The 14,209-nt window shown below is 39.5% G+C and overlaps 1 protein-coding gene across 1 annotated transcript in view; it reads left to right on the forward strand.

Annotated features, from left to right (window-relative positions):
• Positions 1-14,209, forward strand: part of LOC107082593 (BMP/retinoic acid-inducible neural-specific protein 3-like) — a 76,446-nt gene that overhangs the window by 50,657 nt on the left and 11,580 nt on the right. Inside the window, exon 5 of the mRNA XM_015371362.1 lies at positions 5,351-5,587. Coding sequence (XP_015226848.1) covers positions 5,351-5,587 — 237 coding nt within the window. The remainder of the gene's footprint in view (positions 1-5,350; positions 5,588-14,209) is intronic.

Genomic DNA, 14,209 nt, shown 5'->3' on the forward strand with positions numbered 1-14,209 from the left:
CGTTAGCAGAAGCTAAAATTAAATAAAAATTGAATCAGAGGACAATGAACAACTGTTTAAATTGAGAATAAAGCATCTTTCAGTGTTTGTAACTCAGCAGAAGCAGAGATCCCTAGACTTCCCGATCCACACACAGCTCCTCCAGCTGCTCTGGCAGGGAACCCAAAAGCGACACCAGGCCAGCTCAGAGACATAGTCCCTCCAGCGTGTTCTGGGCCTTCCTTGAAGCTTCCTCCCAGTAGTTCAGGCCTGGAACACCTCCCGAGAGAGGCGACCAGGAGGCTTCCAGAACAGATGCTCGAGCCACGTCAGCTGGCTCCTTTCGACGTGGAGGAGCAACAACTCTGCTCTTTGCTCCTCCCGAGCTTGTTCCGATATATCTGAGAAGAAACTGGAGCTCCTTTTAGCATAGCTCTCCATCTGTGTTAACATCTCCTAGTAGAGGCAACACAAACAGCAGCTTCCATGGCCAACTAACTCTCCCCTCTTTCTCTGTGTGGTCCTCCTCATTTTCTTTAAGTCTTGTGAATTCTACATTCTGACTGTAGTGGAAAAACTTAAGAGCAAGAATCCATTAAAAAAACTGACATTATTAACTTGTCAAAGAGACATTTTACTGTTTTGCAGAACTCATATAAATTTATTACAGACCTAGACATATTTCAAAGGTTTATTTCAGTTGATTTTTTATGACAGCTAATGAAAACCCTTCACTCTGCTTGGTATGGTTATTTTACATGAAATCATTGAAAAAGAAAGGTACAGAAATAGGGTAAAAAATTATGAACATGTGCTGTACAGTTTAATCACTAAATACTTGGTCAGGCATCTTATGGTTGAATTAATGCATGAGTGCAATTACATTTAGTGACTGTTAATTTGCTTGTGAGCACCCATCCATCCCAATAAATCACGGTTTTGACATTCATTAGACACAGAGTGATACATTCCCCGCATTTACTTCTCTTAATTTCAATGATTACTCCTTGTGTTTGAATAGCTCCATCAATACAGTAATTCCTCCTTCAGTGTGAGGGCTTCTGAACTCCTAAACTCTTCCTTCAGCCCATTTACATTGTTGATTCTGGTTCTCCCATGTTCTTTTTTATTCAAAAAGAGGTTCTTAAAGTAGCGTTTGGTTAACCTGACTCCGCCAGATGGATTTGCTCCGCATATCCATCTGGAAACCTTCCGTTGCAGTAATTTTGGGAAGGGGCGAAAATACTGGTTAGCTGATTGGCCTATGTTGGTGATAGACGGGCCAAATAAACCAATCAGATCAACGAAGCATACAGTATGACATAACAGAGTGACGACGAAGAGGAGCCAACTCATAGATCAAACTCTTGCCGAAACCAGTCGGGAGAAGAGCAAAAACATCTTTTCCTCTGAGAAAAGCCTCCAGAGCAGTGTTTTGCTCTTCTTTCAGTGAAGAAATACTCTGTAATTCCGATAAAACTTGCTCGATAGCCACGCTAACGCTAGTTTCATCGGCTGAAGCCGCCATGTTCTTTAGACTGAACTGTCACGCTTCTCGTTGCGTCACACCTCAACCCGCCTCAAAGCCAACGCTGATTGGACGTTCGTTTGGTGAACGGCTCCAAATTTTCTTCAACAGAGAGTCTCCAGACTGATTAGCGAGTGAAATCTTGAAAGCTCGCGAGATCAGGATGGTCTCACGAGGCTAGCGTTTGGTACCTTTGACAGTTTTGGCTAGGTGCCATTGTCCTGCTGAGGAATGAAATCAGCATCTCCATAAGGCCTGTCAGCAGCATGAAGGATAAAGTGCTCTAGAATTTCCTGGTCCATGGCTGCAGTGATTGTGGATTTCATGAAACCTAGTGGACCAAAACCAGCAGATGATGTGGCACCACAAACTCACTGACTGTTGAAACCTTATACTGGACTTCAGGCAACATTGACTCTTTGCCTCTACACTCTTTTATCTGATTCAATTCATTTTCCACCTGGATCCCAGCTCTTTTCTGCCCCCACGTCCCTCCATTGTCAGACAAAATTGCCCCTACTTCCTCTCCGCCTCGGCTGTATCTAGACCCACAGCGTATAGCGCAGACCACGCTTCAAAATTCAGCATAAATCAAAAATGTCTGCATCAACCTCACTGCCACATACTGCTGCGGGGAGTATAACTAGCCCTTTATACTGTAGGTTTAGCAATCTGTCTTGCATTAGATCTGGAGAGGCAACCCTTGGAGCTTGACTGTTTGATGTCCCTCATTTTATGAGTAATTCTACTTAGTGGAATAATCTCCTAAGGTTCTAGAGGAGTTCCTGGAACAGAGCCGGCCTTCTTTATTAGCTTGCTTAGCTTCTTAAAGTCATTAGCTCTGATGTTGTTACCCCAGCAGATGATGGCACGATGGCACTCTCAACAACAGACCTTTAGAAGATATGTAGCATTTTGCTGAAAAAGCTGAATGACCTTAAGCTTCCTTAAGGCGCTGTCACACCTTGACGATTTAGCCAGCTTAAGCGTACATACGAAAAATGTGTACGTTGGTGTATGTTGGATAAGTTATGGGATAGTTTTGTGTATGTTATGAGCATGCTGAAGCACGCTAAAACATGCTAGGACACACATATACATACAGCAAGTACGTCAAGAAATTTTGAACATGCTCATATGTGGGCCACAAGTTATGGGTGTTATGTGATCGTTGACATATGTTAATTGTAAGCTACCCTTAAGTTGTGGTGTCTAACTTACCCAAAACCTATGAGTAACTCGTGCATAACTTATCAAGAACTTATCAAGAACTTATCTCAACTCATAACGATGTATGCAGGTATGTTTGACGTGTTCCAGACGATCACTGAATGTGCTTGTAATTTACAGCTACTGTAAAATGGCGTATTGACTGCGCTTTGGATTTCATGGTGAGCATGGTGAGGATCCAGCAAGGTTAAGGAACACATACTAGCTATCCCCCAACATCAGCAGTATCTCATCAGTTTGGCTGTGTTCCATCAGCTAGGCTACTACTACTGCGACTGCAAAGTTTAGAGAAATCTTCTTCTTGTACTTTTTATACAGGCTGGGCACCTCCAGGTGCATCGCTGCCCCGTCAGGACACTGGCTTGTGACATATCATGGGCATTACCCTGCTGTGCGTAAGTTAGGCTGTCATTGGACATAAGTTCTGGGCTTGTTTTGAATACTGTTTGTATACGCCCAAAATTGAAAAAAATGCATAGAAAGTTGGGCCCATGCCAGTGTTTTAGAAGATTCTGGGGTGTCGGCATATCCTGGCTAAATCGTCAAGGTGTGACAGTCGGCTCTGTTCTTCTTGTAGACGGCTCCCCAGTTGTCTCCAGTGTAGTTTGTTTTCCAGGTGAAACCTCCTCCTTTTCCCATGATGTTAATAGGATTCAATGTGTTCCTATTTCTTCTGGAATCTACAATCATCTCCCTTGTCTTGTTGATATTCAGGATTAGAGAGTTGTTTCCACACCATGACACAAAGCGGTTCAGCAGCTTGTCCATCTTTGATTCACCCAATGACTACAGAGTCAAACAAGTAGGACTCTGTCTGGTCCTGGAAGTCAGAGGGGAACAGAGTAAAAAGGAATAATGAGAGTACCGTCCCCTGTGGCGTTTCTGTGCTTCCGACTACTTGATTAGACAGCTGACCAGGGGTGGATTTAGGGAATTTGGGGCCCTAGGCAAAGACAGGCAGGGGGCCCTCTGAGATGAGAAGACAACACATAAAACAGACCCATTATGCAGATAGAGAAATGTTAATAGAATTATTTATTCTAGGTTTTGTCCCTCTCTTCTTGTCCCCTTTTTTTTGTTTTCCTCTATATGTTTTGTACTCAGCTGACTTTTCATGCTGTCTCAAAAGGAATGAAAGATTTTTTTCCTATCACTAAGTACTAAGCTGATTGCTCCTTCCTATGTTTCCAAAAAGGCGTAGACAAGCCATGATCTGCTTATCTGTTCTCCATTTTTCATTTGGATTAAACAATAGCTGCATGAATCATGACAGCAGACAAGATAGAGGAGAGCAGGAGGCGGGGTTACCAATCTACTTGCTCTGGAGAGCAGAGTTTGGTGCTTACATATGTTGTTGCCAAAGTCTCCAGTAGCAGAAAAAGGTTGCTAGACTTGTCGCTTTTTTTGAAATGAAAGTGCTAAAGGGGTGTAAAATGTGGCTAAATATAGCGACTAAAGTGCTAAGTTGGCAACACTGCTCTTCACTGTCTGTTTGGAGCCTTTCTGAACATTTGCAGCAAATGGACTGAGCCAATATAGTGGACACTGAGACACACTTAAGATTATAAGCGTTCTGGTGGCATTTTAAAAGCATAATGTGCACAAATAAATAATAGCTGTATTAACCCTACATGTCAAAGGAGTTTTATGGGGGGCCCCCAGGAACATGGGGCCCTAGGCAACTGCCTAGTATTGCCTAATGGTAAATCCGCCCCTGCAGCTGACACAACTCTAACAAACTGTAGTCTGTTTGTCATGCAGTCTCTGATCCAGGCGATTGTCACTGCCTCTATCTGAGTCTTCTGAAGTTTCTCACAGACTAACTCAGGCTGAATTGCGTTAAATGCAATGGAGAAATCTAAGAATGTGATCCTCACAGTACTGCCTGCATCCAACTCCATGGCGATAAGTAAACTGCAAGGGGTCCTGATAGCTTCTTGTATGTTTGCTGAGGTAAACAAACAGAATTTTCTCTGGGACCTTCATGATTTGGGATGTCCGGCCAACAGGTCTATAGCCATGTACAATTTCAGGAGGACTTTTGACCATTAAGCAAAATCCAATCTTTTTTTTAAACATATAGGATTCTTCACAATGTATCAAATCCAGAAGCAGCTTAATGCAATGAAAAGGCGTAGCACATGTCCTGTTTGTGCCTGCTTCAAGATGTTTGAGTCCATCTGCAGTGAAACAAATAGGCTTTGTTTTGTATTGTGACTACACCCTGCTTTTACAATTACACTTTCTTCTTCCACTCAACTTTTCATCTATATGTTACAGTCAGCTTTCTTAGCTTTTACCTATTGTTGTTTACCTTCCCAGTGGAATGTGTTATATATGCCGCTGGTAAAATTATTAAGTCAGCATTCTTCCCCATAGTTTGTTAGACCACGATTATAAAAGAACGCTTTTGAACTGAGTTACTTTCTTTAATAAGCTTTATGGAACATTTTTGTTGTTTGGAAACTGAGGGTGATGTATCACCCTGTGAGTAATCAATCTAAGGGCAAGTTTTACTTTTTGACTCATTGTACATAAGCTTTCAAGTGAAGTACTAAATCATGTAGATCAAACTATTTATTTTCCATTTCTTCTGTCTCCTGCTGACCACAGGGTTGCAGGTTATCCTTCCAGGATACCTACAAAGTCCTTTCATTCAGGCAGCCCTCAACTACATTGGCTGCAAATCAGAGGGCCAGTTTGTTTGCCGGAACAACGACTGCTGGTGTGAGTGCAGCGTCGACTTCCCTCAGTGCAACTGTCCTCACTCTGACCTGGACACTTTGGAAAACAGCCTGCTGCACATCAGAGATGGACTGAAGCTGGCCAACAAAGAGTTTGAAGAATCTGGTGAGTAACAAGTTAATTTTAACCTTAACAAATGGAAAATGAAAATGTCAGCTTGAGTAGCTCTTTGAGTGGGAATAGAAACTTACAGATGGAAAATTGGCTTTTAAAACATCTTCCTGTCTTGGGTTCAGAGCGAAGGTAGTCACTTTTCTATGACAAATAAATACATTTCTACAAAAAAATAATAACTAAAAAGATCTTTTCCCTTAAATGGACTCCTCTGCGAAGATAGCGTTGGCTTGTTCTGGAGTGTCTGGGTTCATAGAACTAACAATTAGCTTTTAGTGATTGTTTTGATGCGTCTATGCTGTAAGAGGCTTGGTAAATTCTTAGACAATGTGTTTTGACCAAAAGCGTTTAAGTGCAAGAACAAAAAAATCTATTGGAGGGGGGAAAAAAACTCTACAGCATGTAAAATCACTGCAGTCTAAATTATTTGAAGACAGAAAAGAAATATGACTTGCTGAATTGTGAAATTTGTTTGCACCGACACATCTTCATCTTCATATTTCTTCTGTTTCCAGCTGGTAAAACATGATGTGAGAACACCATCATTTTTCAAGTCATCATTTTTACACAATGAACAGTTTGAAGCTATAAATCTTTCCCCCCTATATAACTGAAAAAGATTATCTTTGCATAAATGGCTTCCTGACAAAAAGCAGCGGGAGAAGACATAAAAAAAGAGTCAGATTGAAACATAAGGGGGGGAGACGCTACATGAAAATAATAGAATATGGAAATTACATTGACACTAGGATTTCAGCTTGAATGTCTTGAGCGAGTGGAAAAACTATTATGAGATGGGAAACAAGTGTTGTCTTGGAGTAATTTTCTAAAGAAACATTATTTAGGTGAGAGCTATTCAGAGTTCTATAGTTTCCAAATCATATATGGCAGAAACTAGGTGTGTGCAAAAAAAAAAAGTAAATGGATTTAACATTTCAGCCTTTCAGATAGGTCTTTGGTGTCCACAGTGGTTTCCCTGCCCACCAAGAAAAAACAGAGTAAGTTCTAGGTTCTTTAAGGCTTTGAGCAGTTCGGGCGCAGCTCGGGTTCAGAATCCCGGATAAGCCCCCAAGAAGGTTTTATGGTATAATTTATTTAGCATGTTTAATGTAATTCACAACTAAAAGCCCCTAAATAAGTGCTTATTTGTTAGTGTTTGTTTTAATTAATTACACAAAACTGTCAGAAGCAGTAGCTTTAAACAAAATACATCAAAAAACATAAATACAATACCAAGAAAATATATTGGTTCCTAAAAGACTGATGGTGTCTTGTTTTCTTGGTAAGACTTTCATATCATCCATCCATCCAGACATCTTCTCCCACCTATTTCGTCAGGTTTATGGTGGGGTCAGTACCTATCTCCGGCAGTCTGTGGACAGGTCACCAGTTTGTTGCAGGGCCACTTAAATGTTTAAAATAATATATAAAAAAAAAATTGATTTTGGACAACAATAACTCAAATGTAAATATGATGCTGTTTTTTTTTTATTTTTTTTTACAATCAAGGTGAAAAACTATCAATACTACCTTCACCCCATATGGAAAATGTATTACACCTTCCAAGTATTGATTAACTGTGATCAACCTTTCTGTTGTTTGAAAAGATGAGCTCAGTTTCATGAGCCAGACCTTGTTCTGACTAATGCCAGAACTGTAGGAGGAGGCATGTCGCACTCAAATCCTCCATGGCCAGTATCCTGCAGCTTCTAGATATCTCCCTGGTCTAACACGGATTAAATTAAAAAGCTTAATTACCTCCTCAGTTGAAGTCACATTCTCCTGAGTCCTGCAAAGTGCATAATTGTTTGATTCCAGATGGACTTAAGCAGAGATTCATCTAAAAGATGCAGGACACCACTGTCATAACCAAGTGGTTGGTATAGTGTACTGAATCATCTGTGCAGAATATAAACTGGAGACCCCCAAGTCAAAATGGGAGCCACCTCCGGAGGTGGTGAAGAATGACAGAGCTAAGATCCTGTGGGTCTTCCAGATACAGACAAAATGGTTGTGTCCAACTAACTGGATATTGTGATCATTGATAAGCAGCAGAGGACAGTTGTAGTGATCAATTGATCAGTCCCAAATGATGGAAACGTCAGGAAAAATTAACATGACATTAACATTAGGAAAGGGCTAGAAAGATCCTGGTCATCGGAGCAATGGAGGCAGTGAAGCCCAACACTGGAGGTGGCTCCAATAGAAACCTGGAGAAATATCAGAAATATCAGTGCAGAAATGAGCAGTTGCAGGGACAATTAAGGTTCTGTGAACAACCCTTAACCTCCCAGGCTTCCGGTAGAGGACCCCATGTTGAAATTAAGAAGCCCCCTACTCCCCCCGCCCAGGAGTAAAAGAGGTGGCTGAGTGATTATTTTTTTATTTAATCTGTAAAAGTAAAAATAAATAACAAAAAAAGACGTTTAAGAAATAAAATATTAAAAAAACATTCTGACAAAACAGCAGTTTATTTCAGAACCTTTTTTTATTAATTAACATTTTTCAACATTTCATTTTGGATTACTTTTTTTTTTTCAAATTTCCATTTATAAAACATCCTTGAAACATTAATGAAAGGAAATTCACTCCCCTTTAAAAAGAAACACTGACTCCTATTAATCGTGTTTGGCAGCATGGAGACCTCTAAAACCTACAATGCAGAGCAGGGTATCTACTGTATGGAGCATGATTTGGGAATGTTGTATTTTAAGACAAATTTACATTTAATCTGAAAACTTTTTAATATGTGAGTGTTTTAAGTCAGAGTGGTAATCAATTTAATGATAAAGGAACATAGATTTTTGTTTCAATGAGACCTTTTAAAATAAGTAGCAATAATTCCGGGGGCCTTTAATGCATCAAACCACTGATGTTAAGAAGCTTACTCCACATTCCCCAGGCATGCTTATAAACCTACCTTAACCTTATAAACAACAAAGAGCTTCCCAACAAAAGAAATAACAAGCCATAACACAGAACATCTCATTATGCCTCTTTTCTTGAATTTCTGAGACAGCGCTGCAGACACAGTGTCATCATGGGATTGATCAGCAGCCTTTTGAACACCTTTGAATATTTGCCATAAATAAAATGTGGAACAAACAGAAGTAACAGTATCTCCACTTTTAAATCTCAAGCCTCAGCATCAGTCTGTCATTTCCAAAGACTGAGCAAATCAGAGCTTTAAACCGTGACTGAAAGGAAATGCAGATATGTTCCTCCTCACTGCTGGAATATTGCCCCAAAAAAACAGCACATTTATCAGACCCGATCTAACATATGAGACACATTTATGACTTATCAGGAAAAATATGCTACCTAGGCCCCCTTGACACAGAGTAAACATCACGCTAGAGTAAAACAAATTAGACCAGAAAGTCGATGGACATTACATAGGTTTGACAAGGTCTCCCTGACACTCTCTAAATGTACCGTGCAGAAACCTTCCATTGGGGGAGGTTATGATGCTTTGTGTTAATGATGTTTTGGTATATGTCTTCTTACTGCAGCAAGTTATGGAAAAGGATGCACTTGCCGGCTTAGCTACAAAGATTGTTCTCAAACAAAAACTCTGGCCTTGCATTCACTGATCATGCAGAAGAAGAGCGAACCATGGCTAGAGGGAGACTGAGCAGAGAGAAATGTTATTGCCTAGTGGCGGGGTTTGGCAAAATCATACAAGCTCTTTTGAAAAGAAAAGCAACCTCGTGCTTTTGAAATTTGATGTTCAAAAGCCTACAGGGATTTGGTCTAAAATGTACTGACATGATGGATTTTAATCACAGGATTTCTCCTAATATGAACAGAAAGCTCCTTCCCCTTGATGCTGATGCACAAGACTGAATGAGGCCCTGAGCAGAATCAGGTTTAAACGTACATAATAAATTTACAGTGTCTTTTTTTAATTAAAAAGCTAGAGCTGCTTTCTGTTTTGGAACAGGGTAAGTGCAGTAGTGCTGAGATAGAGGGAAACTGATGCTGATTGGGTGAGGAGCAGTAAGGTGGGTTGGTATTTAGGTTGTATTGATTGTTTCTGCAGACGAACAACAGGAGAGACACAAGTGTACAGCAAAGAGCTACTTATATTAAATGATAACATTCTCAAACTACAAGGACTATTTTCTGCCAGCTGAAGTCAAAGGCTAAATGTTCCTGTTAATTTACCACATTATATCCAGCAGCAAATACTTAATTTACTTCGGTCACAAGTATCTCAAACTATGGCCTCGATAGGTTCAGGGTTTCATCAGTGGTTTCACTGCCAACTGAGACATGCACCTTTTGGTGGGCTCCTTTAGGCTCTCAAACCTTATCTCTCAGCCTCGGTGCAGTATCCCGGACTAGCCCCCCAAAAAGTTTAATAGCATCAATAATTTACCATAAACACAGTTATTCTTAACTAAAAATCCCTAAATAAGTCAAAATTTTATTTTGCATACATTTTTTACACAAAAACATGCTGTTTAATTGCATTAAAATCAAGTCTTGTGGCATAACCCAAGGAGTAGATAGGGACAAGTAAAAAACATGAAAAAGACATTCATGCAGCTAGAGAGGGACTCGTCCATCATGTTTCTGAAGTACAATTATGACCATGAGTACAATACCATGGAAAAATATTAGTTCCTAAAAGACTTACGGTGCGTTTTGCAGTTTAAAATATTTGTACTAGTACTTACTGTATGGTCTTCTGCTTATCTGGGACCTGGGGACAAGCACAATAGTCACGGCAGAGATCCACATACTTTAAAAAACAATGACTTACAACTGGCTGCTGTTTTTTTGTTGCTTGTTTGTTTTGCTGTTATACTGTGCTCACTTGCATGGTATCCTACAACTGATCATAGAAAAATAGTTTAAATACAATCCAAGTGGCTCTTGTCTGAAACAAGTTACAAACTCCTTTTTTTTAACTAATGTGTGTTTGTTTTTCAAATGTTGCCGTTATTCACCACCAATTGAACAAGCGGTTCCCTTCTAAACCAGAGGGTGGCAGCAGATTCTACCTAGTTGAATATCCTGACAAATTTCCCATTTACATGTTAGTATATTTATCCTCAACTCACAAATGAAAATACGGTAATTTATTACAGAATTAACTTTTTTCAGACCTTCTTTTTAAAGTATTATAGGGATTATCGGTCTTTGAAGGTCATCTAGGTGTTTTCTATGCAATTAAAGAACCCTAAAAAACACATTTCATTTGTATACTGTGTTGTGGTTTCATTTAGACGTCAGATATGTGTAACTATGTAACTTTATTAGCAAAGGAAAATACACTTATTTCAAGAGAAATTGTTTCACGTTTTTTTTAAGGGCTCTTTTGATATAATTTTTTTTAATAAACATGCCACAATATTTCAGCTAAGTCATCGTTTTGCTTTGGTTGGATTATGAAAAGATTTCAGTTCTTTGTGCCCTCATGTTTAATGGTTAAAATTATATATTAAACTTCAAATGTTATTTGTGACGGTCTAAATATGTTTAACATTACCATAGAATCTCTTTCCATTGCCTGACATTGCACCAATGCCTCCTTTGTAGCAACAATGATTGCAGATATTGTGTCTCAGTTTGTTCCTTACTTTTTGAAGTACTAAAAAATGCAAAAATTTGCATTGTTGCTTAGCCATGAATTTGTAAATTTTTTTTCATTGAAATATGATCTGTATATTGCTGAAGGCACAAAAGTGAATGAAATGTTTTGCATACGCTGTCTGCCTAAACGCAAAAAACAAATCACTTTGCACCTTCTTTGAACATCTGCTCTAGGCCTGGAAACACATTTGTATTTGATTTAGGACATACAAATATTCTGAAGGTCAAGTCCTACGTGTCATTAAAACATTCCAGTTGAAATACTCTGACTAGCGACTAGCCACCGAAAGCAGAAATACGTCACGTTGAGTTGACGTTCACATGCACACTCAGCTCAGCTTACCTTCTTTTGAACAACTTGATCCTGAAAAACATTTACATGCAGGCTGATCGGAATGTTAATCACCATAAAAACAAACCTTTGTGTCGAATTACGATTTTATTCCATCTGGCCAATTGGCCATCATTCTGATAACTTATGTCCATGTAAATGTACCATATTTTTTTTTATCTAACAGTCATGCTATTGAACTGTTGGTGTTAGTAAGAGTACCTGGAAGGACACTATATAAGCACAAAGAGAAAGCTCAAATTTTATCCAGAAAGAAATCATGGTGGGTTTGAAACTCAAGACCTTATGCTGGTGAAGATTCTAACTCATCCAAGTCCAAGTCAGTTTTAAGAGGATTCACTTTCCAACCAGGAAGCTTTTTCAATTAAAAATGTCAGAAATAGCGTTGAGTTCAAGGTTTTATAGAGTGGACCAAACACAAAGCCTTGTTTTGGCTTAGAAAACATGCAAATCGCACCAGACGAACGGGTCCACCCCTTTGGAATGGGGGTCATTTGGGTTCTTTGTTAGCCAGGACCTTTTTCCTGCAAGGCAACAGTGCAACTAAGGCCCCGTCCACACGAAGTCAAACCCTGGCCTGAACGCACAAATTTTTCACCAAACCAGCCTCTCATCCATACGAAGCCGGCGTTTCGGGGGTCTGTAAACAATCTTTTTTTTATTAAGCCTTCAAAGTGGGAAGATTTTGAAACGCCGTTTTCGCGTTTCCATCTTTAAGCTCTAACCGCATTTTTTTTTTTACACGCATGCGTCATAGCGTCGCCTCTAAACACGCATGCGCGACACAGTATCACAACAACAATGGCGCCGTACTGTGTTGAATGGTTGCTGCTCATGCTACTCACCCTGCTGTTGGGCTTACAACGAAAATGGACCCGCAGGGCAACCATGTATAAATATTAGTGCGCATGCCCAACATTTCGTCGCCTATTTTTGCTTTGGCACGACAGCGCCACTTACAGGCCTGGCATACATTTTGCAGCGTTTTCATGCATTCGTGTGGACGATCACATTTATTTTACGTCTCCGTCTTTACGACAAACGTTCTGGAAAATATTAGCGTTTCGTGTTCGTTTTGACTTCGTGTGGACAGGGCCTAAAATGGAATTGTAAGGGACCAGCCAATGACCAGCAACCATCAAGGAAAGCGGGGAAATTTTGATTGGCTACTACTGTAGAGAGATAGACCGCATTTTTTTTTTTTACACGCATGCATCATAGTGTCGTCTAAACACGCATGCGCGACACAGTATCACAACAACAATGGCGGCGTACTGTGTTGAATGGTTGCTGCTCATGCTACTCACCCTGCTGTCGGGCTTACAACAGAATCTTCTTCTTCTGGAATATCTCCAGGAAGAACAGAGCAATATAGATGACATACGTAGTTCAGCACCTGAATTTGACTGAACCACGAACATGGACCCGCAGGGCAATCATGTATAAATATTAGTGCGCATGCCCAACATTTCGTCGCCTATTTTTGCTTTGGCACCACAGTGCCACTTACAGGCCTGGCATACATTTTGCAGCGTTTTCATGCATTCGTATGGACGATCACATTTATTTTACGTCTCCGTCTTTACGACAAACGTTCTGGAAAATATTAGCGTTTCATGTTCGTTTTGACTTCGTGTGGACGGGGCCTCAATTTTCCACTGTAGCAGCACTCTGTTTTTTTTTTGTTCCTTCTGTGCCACCTTTTTAAAAGTCAGTCCAACAACAAGCATTCAAAACACAAGCATTGATATTCTTTAAAAACAGATTTTTAATGAAAAATTAAATCAACATGTTCAACTAGTTCAAAATACTGTGTTTCTTCTAATGTCTTATGCACAGAAAACATGTGAGTGAAGCCCAAAATATGCTTAAGAGATACACAGTTCTATAGTCTATAAATGTAAATTAACAGTGTTTGTAACCTTTTTATGAAATTATACCTTTAATTAATTAAAATCCAATTAATTAACTGGCTCCTGGGGTGAATAGCTTTCAGTGAATGCAGTTAATTTATCTCTTTCAGCATTTTAACACCATCGAGCGTTTAAGTTCCTACCTTTTTTTTTTTTTTTAAAGCAAACAGAAAATTCAAAGCCAGGAAAAAACAAAGGCATTTACTCAGAGAGGAAAAAACATCACAGCCAAGCACATCAGACGAACCATCAGGATAAAAAAACAGAAAAATGTTTAAAAACAGTGCTGAAAAAAATGAGATATAAGTAAGTCGTTTCTTTAAACTGTTCTATTTTTCATTGATTTAAGCGAATACAGTAAGAGCATTTCCCAAAGGAATGAGACAATTTGCTTTTAAAACAAGAAAAAAAAACACCATCTAATTATCTAATAATTAGGACAGAAATGCTTGTTTAATTGACAAATCATCTTATTTGCTTGCTCCAATTAAGGGGAAATACATTTTTCAAAATTTGTAATTATTTTTAGATCAGTATTTGCTAGCCTGGTCCGCCAGACAAATTTGCAGCAAGTGCTCGACCGATAAGCGTGATAACAAGCAAGTAGAGCGTGATGTTAAAGGAGGGACTAACAGAGTCAGCAGAAAGAGTTCAGTACTAGTCATGTAACTACAGATGTTATAGACTTGTAAGACCATCCTGATCTCGCGAGCTTTCAAGATTTCACTCGCTAATCAGTCTGGAGAC

The sequence above is a fragment of the Cyprinodon variegatus genome, unplaced genomic scaffold (genome assembly GCF_000732505.1).
Source record: "Cyprinodon variegatus isolate N-32 unplaced genomic scaffold, C_variegatus-1.0 Scaffold57, whole genome shotgun sequence".
NCBI classification, from domain to species: Eukaryota; Metazoa; Chordata; class Actinopteri; order Cyprinodontiformes; family Cyprinodontidae; genus Cyprinodon; species Cyprinodon variegatus.